Source organism: Lytechinus pictus, chromosome 2 (assembly GCF_037042905.1).
Source record: "Lytechinus pictus isolate F3 Inbred chromosome 2, Lp3.0, whole genome shotgun sequence".
Lineage (NCBI taxonomy): Eukaryota > Metazoa > Echinodermata > Echinoidea > Temnopleuroida > Toxopneustidae > Lytechinus > Lytechinus pictus.
In genome coordinates, this window is record NC_087246.1 from 14906669 (window position 1) to 14920263 (window position 13595).

The 13595-nt window shown below is 35.9% G+C and overlaps 1 protein-coding gene across 4 annotated transcripts in view; it reads left to right on the plus strand.

The window, feature by feature from the left end:
- The window catches only part of LOC129254753 (trithorax group protein osa-like), a 29428-nt gene extending 17122 nt beyond the window's left edge, over positions 1-12306 (plus strand). For 2 of the 4 annotated variants that reach the window (XM_064110515.1, XM_064110512.1), the window contains exons 14-21: positions 190-415; positions 1103-1424; positions 1716-1956; positions 2637-2796; positions 2927-3489; positions 4212-4361; positions 5920-6097; positions 6834-12306. In XM_064110515.1, coding sequence (XP_063966585.1) covers positions 190-415; positions 1103-1424; positions 1716-1956; positions 2637-2796; positions 2927-3489; positions 4212-4361; positions 5920-6097; positions 6834-7192 — 2199 coding nt within the window. In that variant the 3' untranslated portion in view covers positions 7193-12306. The remainder of the gene's footprint in view (positions 1-189; positions 416-1102; positions 1425-1715; positions 1957-2636; positions 2797-2926; positions 3490-4211; positions 4362-5919; positions 6098-6833) is intronic. The other 2 variants (XM_064110521.1, XM_064110525.1) reach the window with 1 other exon arrangement.
- Positions 12307-13595: the final 1289 nt, after the last annotated feature.

A 13595-nucleotide genomic window follows, 5' to 3' on the forward strand; every position in this document is an offset into this window, starting at 1 on the left:
CATATTGAATCTTGCCTATAATAACTAGATGAAGCTACTGTTTAACAGCTGGAATGTCTAATCACTTTGAGGTAGTATTGATGGGGTTATTTAATTGTTATTCATTTTTCGAAATGGATTCTGTTAGATGACTGCATCAACAAATTAAGATTCTTTTACACATTCCTTTTTTTCTTTACCCTAATGCAGAGACAGCGTGCTAGTCCTGTACCACCCAACCAGGAGGCAGTGTTCACCATCCTCCGTCATGCCATGGCCAACCCACCCTTTGCAGCTGCCCTCATGGCCCAGGCAAATAAAGAAGCTCAATTAGCCCCTGGCAATGCAGCCTCTGCTATCAACAGGGCTGCTTCTCCCAGGGACATGCTCACACAGGCCCTGCTTCAGTCAATGCCTCGCATGCAGTCTCCTGTCGGTAAGTCTTTGAACTCCTCCCACTTTTTGCTGGATTACATGCCACAACTACAGAAAATAAAGGATCTAAGGTAAAAGCATAGTTTTGTCTGTTTTAGTCTAAGATGCATTTAAGTTAAAAGCTTGTAAACTTAAATAAGTCTCTCATTTTCATATGTAATATGTATTTGTAATTTTCAACAATTTTTTTTTACATATTTCTCTTGACATTCTATTTCTGTTTAATATGTACATGTTTGTTGTCATGTTGACTGAAGATAAACATAATTTATACTGAAACTGGACTGAAACTAAAATGAAACTGAACTGGAACAGAAATGTAGAAAAGCCCAAATCATAAAAAACCATCAGTTAATTTAGATGCATTAAGTATCATTTGCCTATATTTTCAGATTTGGTGCCTACAAAATTCCCCCTTTTTTAGAGGGTTGATCTCAATTGTTAAGGGATAGATATATTCTGAATGGACTTGAATAGTGTTTCCATTTGATCAAATGATAAAAGCTGTTCATGCTTTGAATTCTTTTACCACTGCCATTCTTTTTTCCCCTTTTTTAGAGAGGTTGCTATAGGATGATTAGAAAAGGAAAAAATACTCTGTTTTTCTTGTATTGATATTCCAAATAGAATGTTACATATGACTTTAAATTGGCTGTTAATTGGGATCACATGTTTTTCTCTTTCTCAGCAATCCCTGGCAGCCAGTCTCCCTTGCCAACTGGCCCAGCAGCAGCAGCAGCAGCAGCCCTCCGCTCCCAGTCCCACAGCCCCCTTCCTGGAGGCATTGCCCCTCCCACCCTGGGACCAGCTGGACTGGCCACCTCCCCTCTCCTTGGCTCCTCCAACACCCTTGCTCCTCCTGGACCTTCGCCGGTGAATCCCCTTCTACCCCAAAGGATTCCTTCCCCCCAGGAGCTGGCTAAGCACACACAGGGTATCCTCCAACAGGCTCTAATAAGGAAACAACTGGAGGTACAAAAGGAGAAGTTCAAGGCCAAGGAAGCTGCTCGGTAGGACATTCAACCCTTTCACTGATTTCAAGAAATCTTTCATCTTTGGCTATCTGGTAGTACATGATATCCCATGGGGGTTAAGAAAAAAATGGCTGGTCTGCACCTCTTTGAAAAAATATCAAGTTCAAGGTGTCTTTTCCTGTAGAACAGCAACACCATGATGATAATCAGTCATTCACATGGTGATTGAACAGCCACATAACAAGATTAGTGTTTCCATATAATGATAAAAAAATGTAACTAAGTTCTATTAAATTCCATTAATTGCAATATCATCTTTACTATCAGAGCTAAATCTCCAGCTGTTGGTCAACCTAATCAAGGGAATCCACAGCAGCAGCTTCAACAGCCTCAGAAACCACCACAACAAACCATAGGTCCCCAGAACTCTGGCCCACCACACAGTGTTGCACAGGCTCCTGGGGTAACCCCACAGCCTCAACCATCACAACAGGCTAACCAACAGCAGAACCAGCAGCAGCCACCAAGACCTTCATCTGGCACTCCCCCTGGAACACCAGGACGGAGGGTATGATTTGAATGATCGCTACTTATTTTTTTCTACTGCATTGTTTTCTTTGTGTGGAGTGACACCACTGTATAACAATTACCAATCTATCAGAGCCTCACTGTTAGTTTCTGTGGAATGTTTATTTACATTGATGAATGTATTTATCAGGTCAAGTATAAGCCCTGGTATCTATTGATATCCTTCTTGTTCAAAATAACTGTAGCTTTACCTGGATGGATGAATATAAAGAGATGAGCAACTAAAAAAACCCCCCAAAAACGGTAAGTAAAGATAAGGTGAAAAACTGTCCAGTCCGTGTTCTTTCTGTGATTTGGGTAGGGCATTTTGATAAACATTTCATTTGGTTGTATGTTATATGTAATGAATGTGAGTTTGTGTGGGAAAGTTGATTTTAGGTTGAGTTGAAATCCAATTTCCCCTTGTAATTATTGGATTAAAAAAAATCTTGGCAAGTGTGTATCCCAATAATAGAGAAGTCCAGATAAAGGGAGGCTAGATAAGAGAGGTTGAACTGTACTTAGGCATACTGATCTCTGTGGCACCCACCTATTGATGATGGCATGATTAGTCTGTGAACGAGGGAGGTATGGTGATTATGGTTGTCTTTACATAGAATATTTTGAAAGCAGATATCACTGTATTCTTACAACTTGCAATGTTTCTTTATCATACTGCAGACACCCAGTAAGATAGCAGCTGCCTTCATGCCCACCTCTGTAATTCGTAAAATGCATGAGAGTAAAGCTGAAGCCAAGGCTGCTACCCAGGGCAGACCAGGGGAAGGTGTCGGCAAGGGTGATGGTTCATCTGTGCAAGAACCAACCACTGAAAACCAAGGTAAGATGCCATAGAATGGCAGCTTTTGGCTGTATCTGTATGAAATTAATCTAACATAGAACTGTGAGATTTATTTCTATAACCTGGAATAAGGACAATGATTCATGCTCTTATTTGCTTTTGAATTTAGGAGTCATTCCAAACCATGGAGGAGGAGAGAAAGGGAGAGATATAAATAAGCAGCTGGATGGAGATAAAGCCATTCCACCCCAACCTACTCCCCAGCAGCAGCAACAGCAGCAGCTGAGGGGTCCACACCAACCCCATGGTCCTAGCCAGCAGGATGGTAGGAGAGACCTACATGCCCCCACCCATCCACCCAACCACAGTGCCCCAGATCAATCTGAAATAACAAAGAACCCTCATATTCTGGGTAGCAGTAGTGGTCCAATGAAGGCCTTTCATCCCGAGGGCCACGTCCCTCACTCTCAGTCAAGTCATGCCCCTCACTCCCAGCCCAACCAGATTCCCAGCCAAGCTCACCTTCAGCAGCAACAGCAGCAGCAGGCATTTCTGCAAGCAAGGCAGGTGCCTCCAGGTTTAGGTGGCCAGCAGCAGAGGCTAGAGATGGTGCAGAGAATGGGAGAGAGAGTAGCTAAACCACCAACCCCTCCCAATGTTCAGTCTCACCATGGTTTGCAAATGAATCGTATGGCATCAGCTCAGCAGCAGAATCCACAGCTACAGCAGCAGGTGAGATTCCTTCAGTCCTGGGCAATGTTCGTCCTGCTCTCATTGCAAGGCTTCACACTAATTATTTTTTTGTTGGTTGGCTAACATTGAAATTTGGTTGCCCGAAAGAAATGAAGAAAAACAAATATTTGAATGAAATATAATAAAACATTAGATGTAAACCCCAATGTCATAACATTAAATTAGTTTATTTTAACTGTTCCATTCACAGAAGTGGAATCTTCTTTTTGATTTCAGATCAAGAATTCAAATCTAATGTTCTGATAATCAGTTCATTTAAGTCATCAGAATCAGCAATTAATTGATAATGTAACTTATTATGTACATGTCAGTCTATCTGTGTCTAGGATCACCACAGATTACATACAATTCGTTTAGTAGACCAGGGGGTGTTTCACAAAGATTTAAGTATGACTTAAGTCGCACTTAAATGCCGACGCGTACATGATATGCAACGCGCGATCTTATTGATAGATACGCAGTAGTGCGCGTCCTCATGGCACGATCTGACCAATGCGGTCAAGCCTTTCATACCGTACGCAACTCGGTATTTAAGTGCGACTCTAAGTCATACTTAAATCTTTGTGAAACACCCCCCAGCACTATGATTCTATTCACAAACATCATAGTCACATTACATCATGTGTATGTACAGTAGTCAACTGCACCCTCCATTATTCTAGAACTCTTGATTTGTAACACCACTTTGTTTTCGTTTGTAGCAGCAGCAGCAACAGCAAGCTCGCCTACCAATGAACCCTGCTATGATGTTACCACCAGCCATGCAAGCCAACCTCATGAGAGGTATGATGATGCCTGGCATGGTACCACCAAACATGAGAGGGGTACCGCCACCACAGTTCAATATACAGGTTAGTATGGAGCCATTTCCTGTGTTGTCAAGAAAGTCTTTGTGGTGTGAAACCACTTAACATCAAAATAATACCACCACCATATTTCAGCTTGTAGGTTAGTGTGATATCCTGTATTATCAAGATTGCTCTATGTCACTTAAGCAATCTTGATAATGTGGAGTGTAAGTTTACTGCTATAGCAGTTCCATTTCGAGGTCATAAAAAACATTCCTTGCATGGCATGTCTCAATTTAAAAAGGGTACCACTACCATATTCCAATATCCAGGGGTGGTATTCTGAGATCCATTTTATCTCAGATAAAATAAAATATTTTATCTCCGTTAAAATCAGTGAGATAAAATACCCTTAAAATCTCTCCGAATTGGTATTCTGAGAACAATTTTATCTTCATTTTATCTCTGTAAGACACACTTATTTTTTTATCAATATCCAATTAGAAACGCGCTTTTATAGCTCTCTCATATCACTCAACCAATGGAAATCCATTCCGCTAGGAGGTGTGGCGAAGAAGTGAGATTGCGTCAATTCATTGACTTCAATACGCTTGCACTATACGCTTGCGCGTCTTTACATAGATTTCTTTTTAACAAAAATTGCAATACTCTCATCTTTTTTTCGAAGTCTATATCGCATCTTTTCAAGCATCATTTCAACGACAATATTAGTCAAGAAAAGTCTTATGAAATGCTTCCTGATTGTACAAGAATAACTTTAAGGTGTTGTTCTCAATGAATATATAATTTTTCTTAATTTTCATGCCAACATTTGGAGTTAATTCACCTAGAAATATTGACAAAATTAACGTCGCAGAGATAAAATAGCCCCGACCCTCTTTTAAGTTTATTTTATTTTTTTCTTCAAATTAACTTGGGCGCAAGCACATCACCCGCGTTGCAATGGCCAGATACGCTATGGGTATGTCTACGCAGCCACTGCTCTTTTGCGTATCATCAGATACGCAAGATAAAATTTATACGCAAGATAAAATTAAAAATTTTATCTGAGAGATAAAATGTCATCTCAAAATACCAATTTCATTTTAAGAGATAAAATAAAATATTTTAAAGATGAAATGACCTCAGAATACCGCCCCCCAGGTCACTAATAAATTCCTATCAAAATTGGCTTTGTGATATGGAAGCCACCAACATGATAAAAGTACTGTCATAGCATTTTAATCTACAGGGGCTCGTTTCATATAGGATTAAAATTATGTTAACTTTTCCAGTATTGGAAGTACCATAGTATATGGCACAGCATCCAAGCAAAAACATGGTTTCCATTGTAATTACCATGATGGCAAGGTTACCACAATCAAAATTCATTATATGAAACAGGTTCCAGGTCAGTATCCGTTCCAATATTGCAAAGTATGGTTTGTGTCACATGAGACCACCCAACATAATATCAACACTTTGTTTTGAATTCCTGGTCAGAGAACCTTTTAAACCTTTTTAAACAGATTACTAGTGATCTGTTCACCCTATCCCTGTATGTTTTAATGCTTGTTGTCATGGAATGTAAAGTGTACTCCTTTATTTGATTTTATGACAGAATATGAATCGGGCCATGGGACATCACAACCTACAGCAGATGTTGCAGCAACAGCAGCAACATCAGAGCAACTTTGCCAGAGGGATGCAGCAACAACAACAGCAGCAGCAGCAGGGTGGATCAAACTCTCAGCCTCCCCAACATCAAGGCAACATCAACCATCTTCAGCAGCAAGCTGGTGAGTAACATTGCTTCTTTATTTAATTTTGATCAAAACAGAATTTGTCTGGATTCACAAGTTTTCGAGCACAATGCCATTTTGTGGCAAATATTTTATGAATTTCTTACTGGTGAGACATTCATGACTGTCTTATTTTATATTGAATTTTCTTTAAAGAGAAATTCCAGTATTTGCAGTAGACACTGATGTCATGAGAAAGTCTGTAAAACAAGGCTTAATTGCAGTATATCATCGAGGATCTAGATCTGGTACAGTTACATAAACTGAACTTCGTGAAATCTTGAAATCTACGCTGAAAAATGTTCAGACTGAAGATCCCCAACACAGATAAGCACACGTGGGACAGTGTATAGTTATTGCTTTGGGCGTCGGGCCCGACGCTCTACCCGAATCATGTGCTTATTTGCTGATTTCTCAGCAATTACACAATTTCTTCCAGAATCCTTTGGCACATACGTTTTATTCATACAAACAGACACTTTGGTGGTCATTACGTTGGATTCTGTACAAACTCATTTTGATATCGTTACCAAAACTAGCATTTACCTTTAAACTCTTTACAAATGATGATTATGATAATTTCTGGCATTTGTACTGCTCGTTGATATACAAAATTTGTGTAATATTTATACATCAGTGAAAAATAAAATATACTCAAGTTGGACTTTAACTTACTTAACACTTCAACTTTTACAAACATTTGATTGATTGAATGTACTTTTGGTGTTTACAGAGTTATTCCAGCAGCAACAACGCCACCAAGCAGCCCACACTGCTCAACATCACCCGCAACACCAAGACAGCAAGGCTTCTCATCCACCCACATCACAGCAACAACAACCACAGCAGCAACCAGGTCGCAATTTACAACATCCCATGATGGGTCACCATCACAATCACCCATCACTACCCCCTGTTAGCGGGGGCATAGATAACCGGCGGTCCCCAGTCAATCACCTGGCCAAATGGTTTGGTCCTGACCTACTCAAGCAACCCATCAATCAGATGCCACCAGCTATCCCCAGTGGACAGAAGATCATGAGTGTTGAAGAGCTGGAGAGACAGCAACAGCAGCAACAGGTTGTAGGATGATTGCTATTAGAGTTGTCTGATGATGCGTTGAAATAAGTCAGACTTCGGCTGTCAAAGATGTATCTGTTGCAGACAGCTTCACACCTATATCAATTAGACAGACACTTCACTATTTGAAATGCCCTGCTTCATTTTCCTGAGGTAAATATATTTTCATCCAATACATAGTTTCTGGTCTACTTTCCATCAATTCATGACCTTCAAATTTGTCCATATTATTCAGTTTAGTTTAGTGAGCTTTGACATTTTAAGTGTTGATTGATGCTGCCCTTATGCAAGAGGGTCTGTGATCTCTATCAAGTAACTGCATGTTAAGTGGTAGCATCTATTAAAATGAGATATCACATTCACTGAAAAGTACCAGGCCCTGTTAATGCATGATGAACCTTTTTCCAGATAGCATGTTTAGTTCCAGTGTAATTGTCAGTTAATGACATATTGTCAGTGCTAACAGGATTTATGAACCGTTGCCCAAGGACAAATCACAAATTTGAAGTAACAGTTCTGATTCTCATGTAAGAATGATCTTGATTGGCTAATGCATTTTGGTGAATTGGATAGGGCTCAGGATTTAAAATTTGTGACATTTCCAGTAATTTTTTGTTGTTGTTGTTGCCAAAGACAAGGGTTGTGATCTTATTGACTGGTTTTTAGTTAGGCTTAGATTTTATATGGAGATGTTTAGTGACATTTCCTTGGTAGTAGATAGGGGTTTGTTTTGTGTGATTATGGAGCAGCTGTCACCGGAGCCTATGCGGGGTTTGGTTTCATTTTGGTTTAGGTTTAGGTTGAAGGTTAGATTTAGGTTGAGGTTGAAGATTTAGGTAAAGAGAAGAGTTAGATTTAACCAAGAGATAGAGGTGATGGAAATTAATTAATAATTTCCACATGAGCAATGATGATATCAGTCACTATCCCCAAAAGTCATTGAAATTATTGCTATTCCCTTGGAAATGTTTCATAAAGTGTCCTGCAAAACTATAAAAGACCAATGTGCTGCACAACTGTTTAATAACAAGTTGTTAATGTTCAAGTATATTGCTGTTAGATTGCCATTTATACTGATGTAAATAGTTTTATGAATCAGTTTGTAAAGTTATTCATAACATCATGAAAAAAAAATAGATATTAGAGCCATTTTTTTTGCCATATAATAAGCCACAATTTTTAAAATACAAGAACATTTAACCTTTGTTTTAAGAAATCAAGTAAAGCTTTCACACCTATTAATTAATTTCAGTTTAATTAATACATTTCTTTTAAAAAAGCAAGAAATAAAATGAATGATAACTACAAAGGGAGCAGTGCATCGTTCATAATTATTGAAAGATATGAAAACCAATGATTTGGTGAATTAAAGGGAAAGCAATGGCCAGCATTCTGTTTACTATACTTGCAAGATGCACTTTTGGTACTTCATATCCATTTGTTTATAATGCTAATCATAACTTTACATATCTATCTTTACATATCTGAATTTGTGAGTTTCTTGATAGGCTGAATGATTTAATGAAGAACCTTGGATAACATGATATGTATACTATGTATATATGTTCAGTATTACACTTCATGCAAGTATAACATGGTAAATTACAAGGTGTACCAAAAAAGGGGAAATCCAGTTTTCTTATATTTTAATGAGGACAGATATTCATACAGTGACAATAAGAATTATATCAATTGAAAGTGTATTTGAATATACCTTGATTAGGTTTCAAGACACTCACAGCAATTAACACCATTGTTTGGAAAATGACATGCAAACTTCCCTTGTCTTTCACTTATATTTTGAACATATCAATACAATGTACACTTAAAATTGAAAGAAAGAAAAAAAAATTGCAATGGTTCCCATCTTACTATTTGTTTTTGTCCTTAATTAAAAACCTTTAAATTAAAAAATATTACAAAATTTCATTAGAAAAACATAAAGATGGTGCTTTGTGAAAGCAGTGTTGGCAAAGCATTTTTAACAATCGTATTGTTCCAGGGTACACACTTATGATTCACCTTGTTAATGTGCAGTGGAAGTGAACTGCCTACCATTTTGTTCATTTTTTTAACCACAATTTTTCAGCAATCCATGGTCATAGAAATCTGAGCAAGGTTTCATTCAAATGCTAATAAATCATTTTCAGGCGATATCTTGTTTTGAGGTCACTTATTGAATATTTTCCTGTAAAAAGTATATGAAAATTAGGATTTTTAAAGTTAATGTACACCCTATACAATATACTGTACATTGGTCTATATTGACACTACGTCTAGAAGTCTACAGTATTCTGTGCATTTGAAATAAATTTGTGCTTATAATAGACATTTTTGTTATATGAAGAATAAGTTCTCCTTTTCTGTCTGTTCAATACATCATATATACATGTATGTAGTTAACACAATTGCTGTTTGCAGTTGCCATTATCATGTGCTTTTGAGGCTCGAATGTACATTGTAGAAAAGATACAAAACAAGCAACACTAGTGGTTTTTCCATTTTACAATGTCAATATGTGTGGGAAATAATGTTCAGGTGATTTTACTCGTCAGTTTATTTCATTCAAGGGTTGAAAAGGACTTGGTGCCATGAATGCATCTTGGTTTTTTGGTTTAACCAAATAATGAAAATGGAATACAATCATGAGAGGGTACAAATGCTTTATCACTTGTAGAGTATTTGCAATTCATTGTTCATTATTACAGACAAGGGAGAAAATGTTTTGGATGTGTGATGTAAGCGGTAGGAGCACATGCGAGTGATTCAGCCATTAGTTTGAGTGTTTCACATCGTGTTGTAACAGTTAAGTAGTCTTTATATTTGTTCATTGTAAAAAGACATCCCTGTTTCACATTGTGACATAAACAGGTAAAAAGATAATATTTTATTACACTTTATGTGTTTAGTGAAGATGATTTAAAGTGTGTTACACTGTTTTGTGTTCCATGTTGTATGTGCATTTGTAATTTGATTATGTTGTATATTATGTAAATGTTTGTATGTATGAATTGATTAGTGCCTCGTGAAATGAGTATAAAAGTTTGTAGATATATTTATGTTTTGTAATAAGTTTGTTATATAAGACAATTCTTTTTATTTCCAGTGCCGTAAAAAGTTAAACCCCATTGATGTGTAATAATGTAAATCATTATGATTTTGTTGAGAACTTGAAGATGTTAATTCATATATTATACTCTGATTATGATTGCAATTATTCATATGTTTGAAGTTGAACCTGCACAGGATTTTAAGCATTCCATGTATAATTTCTGTAAATGTTTTGTTACTCTATGAATCTCAGACTACTTTAGCAGTGTATTTTGTATTTCCTTTTGTCCTGTGTTCATGTGGAACAATTAAAAGCTGTGACTTTTTTATATGTTGAAGTTCAGCACAGATATTTTGTTAGTGTTGGCTAGATGTGACTTATAATTTTGTTTGCTATTGAATCACATATATCAAACATTCTATTTTGAAAGAGGAAATGACCTGTAGATTATAGTAGAAGGTTTTATGGATATGTGTATTTGGTTATAAATCTCCCAAGCACACCAGAAAAGCAGTCACAAGATCATTGGTACATCAAACATGAAACTTCGTGTTCATAGCCGAGGTATTTTTGGTTGAGACTGAATCAAAATGGTGAAAGTTGGTGTGGCTTTGGAGCATTGAATATGATGCCGCTGTTCAGTATTTGTAAATAACACAGAGTTGTATGCTTATAGCATTGATTTTCAATGCTCTATCATGTAAATACTCATTCATTTTGTAGATTACCATGCTTTTGTTTTGTTCTGTTGATTCATAAGTCATGTATTTTTTTTTTGCTTTCCCCTTGGAATGCAGAGAAGCTGGTGTTTTGTAAATATGAGAAATGTGCTTTACTTTGTGTGTGAGGGCAACCCTCTCGTGAGGATTGCAACGTATATGCTAGAAGCATGCGGCTTTGTACAGGCTCCAAATATTTCTACTTTGTTATGAGCTGTGCATTGAGATGCAGGCACAACAATTGAACTGTATTCATTAGAGATCCAAATTGCCTTTAAAACATTGATGTTGAGTAAAAAGAGTTGACAATGTATGTCTCTTTTACAATCAGAAATAGTTGCCCCCAAATGAGATGTCATTTTCAGCTCTGCAGACATTTTTTCTCAAAAATAAATTTATTGCACGTTTTAGTGTCTATAACAATTTGTTTGAAATTGATGCAAGATTTACTTGGTTTGATTGAGGAAAATGTACCTTAAAGTGATTTAATTTGTATTTTCATGTTAAGAGTAATTTTCATTACCCTTGTATTTATTATCCCATGCAACATGAACATTTCTGTTTATGTCAAAGAAAAGTTGTTAATTTTCAGTTTAAAACAACATGTGATTTAAATCCCTAACAGTACTGAAAAGAATATAATTGCAAGGATTAAGGCCAATGTGATCCTTTTTATAATTTCATGAATCTGAATATTGTGCTTCATCATTTTAGATTAAATCAAATTATTTCCATGAAGTTCCAAGCAGGATTCGGCAGTTGTTTGCATCCAATCTAATTTGCATTGATTTGAAAGAAGAAGGAACTTGCATATTGAGCTATGATTTTAATTGTTTGCCAACTTACAATTAACATGGATTTTGATAGAATGGAACAAACCAATAGTTAATTGAATAATGAAAGACTGTTTTGTCATGTTTATGTTTGCATCAAAATTATAATTTTATGCTTCCTTGAGTTTTAAATGTATTTCAAATTGTGAAAAATGATGGTAAAGTTGTGATACTTGATTTGAATGTTTCCATGTTTGACCCTGTTTTGATCTAGTTATGGACATTTTTTGTAGGTGCCAAATAAGAAATGAATTCAGTTTAAGTCCTTGTGTCATTAAATGATGTTGAATATATATAAGGAGTGCTTGTCATATATCTTATGAGTTTTCAGTTTGTACATTGTGTAAAATATGAAAAGTTACTACGTGGATATGTTAAAAAGAAGAAAAAAAAGAAGATTTATTTGAGTTTTGTATAGTGTTGTTCTATGTATGTTTTGAGGACATTGTCCTGTAATGAAAAATAAATATGATAATTTCTTTTTGTGGTTAAATAGTAAACAAGTCTTGAAATGCAAGCTAATTTTGAGATGTCTCTTTGTTATGTTTTACCATGTCAGTCCTGAATTGTTTATTATTTAAGGAATGATGAAACACAAAGTCACCTATTATTCAAATTGGGATATTTAGAGCTCACAGAAGGTGTTTTCAGTTGGCCCAGTACAGGGCCCCATCTTACAAAGAGTTATGATTAATCCAATCAACCACAACTATGGCAAGCCAGCAATGTCAACATCTAAAATACATGTCTGTTATTTTTTTTTAAGATATGATGTATATTCATACATTCACTGTTTTCTTGACAATTCAATATGCCTCTCTTTGTTTTCAAAGGACCTCGTGCAAATTTCCTAAAGAAAAATTATGACATTAATGGATTTCCATATACTTGAGGCTGATTGGATCAATTGTAACTCTTTGTAAGACGGGGCCCTGGTTTCTATTTATACAGGTTTCCATGAGTACAATTCATAATTTCATAAATTCATAAATTTTGGTAAATGTTAAATAATGTTTTCAATTTTCTATTCTGAAAAGCTCCCTTTGATCAGTAATTATCTTACAAATGTGATTGCCTACATATTTGAAAAGATACAAAGATTATATCCTGAAATTTGTATCTCATTTGATACTTGAGAAGTGGTTTTATACAAAATATAGAAAAAATATACAGGTATTTTTTTATTTTAGTTGGGAGGATCACGGCCAAAGTGAATTATGTTTTTATTCCATAACAAACACACTATAACAAACTTAACGACAGACACATTCATATAATGTAAGGAATTGGATTTATTTGGGGGGAAATAAAGCTAGTTTAGTTTGAGTAAATCCACCAAAAATGTGTTCACTATTCGAATTTATCAATTTAAGGAAGGCAGTGATATGAGTGATATAAAGTGAAAATGTTCTCTATTGGATAATTTACCAATTTTACAAAAAAAAAATCATTTTGATCAGGTACCCAATCATAAATAGCTGCATAATTTTCTTTATGGAAGATCCCTTCTCAAGCAAGAAATGGGCTGGAAATATCAGGAGATAATCTTTTCAGATTTGTAATATTCAACTGTTAAATTTGTAAAGTAAATGCTGAAAGGGCTATTTTAAAATAAAGAATAAAAACATTACAGACAGAGAGCGCAAGATGCCAAATTCGAATTCTAAAGACTGAAATATGTTTAAGCCTTTATTTGCCACTACGGGGCCAAAATGCATTCTTTCAATAAAGTTAAGTTCAAGAAAAAAATATTCATTGACCTCTGTAATACTTCATACTACAAAACTGCAGAAAATGTGAAGTTCTTCTGT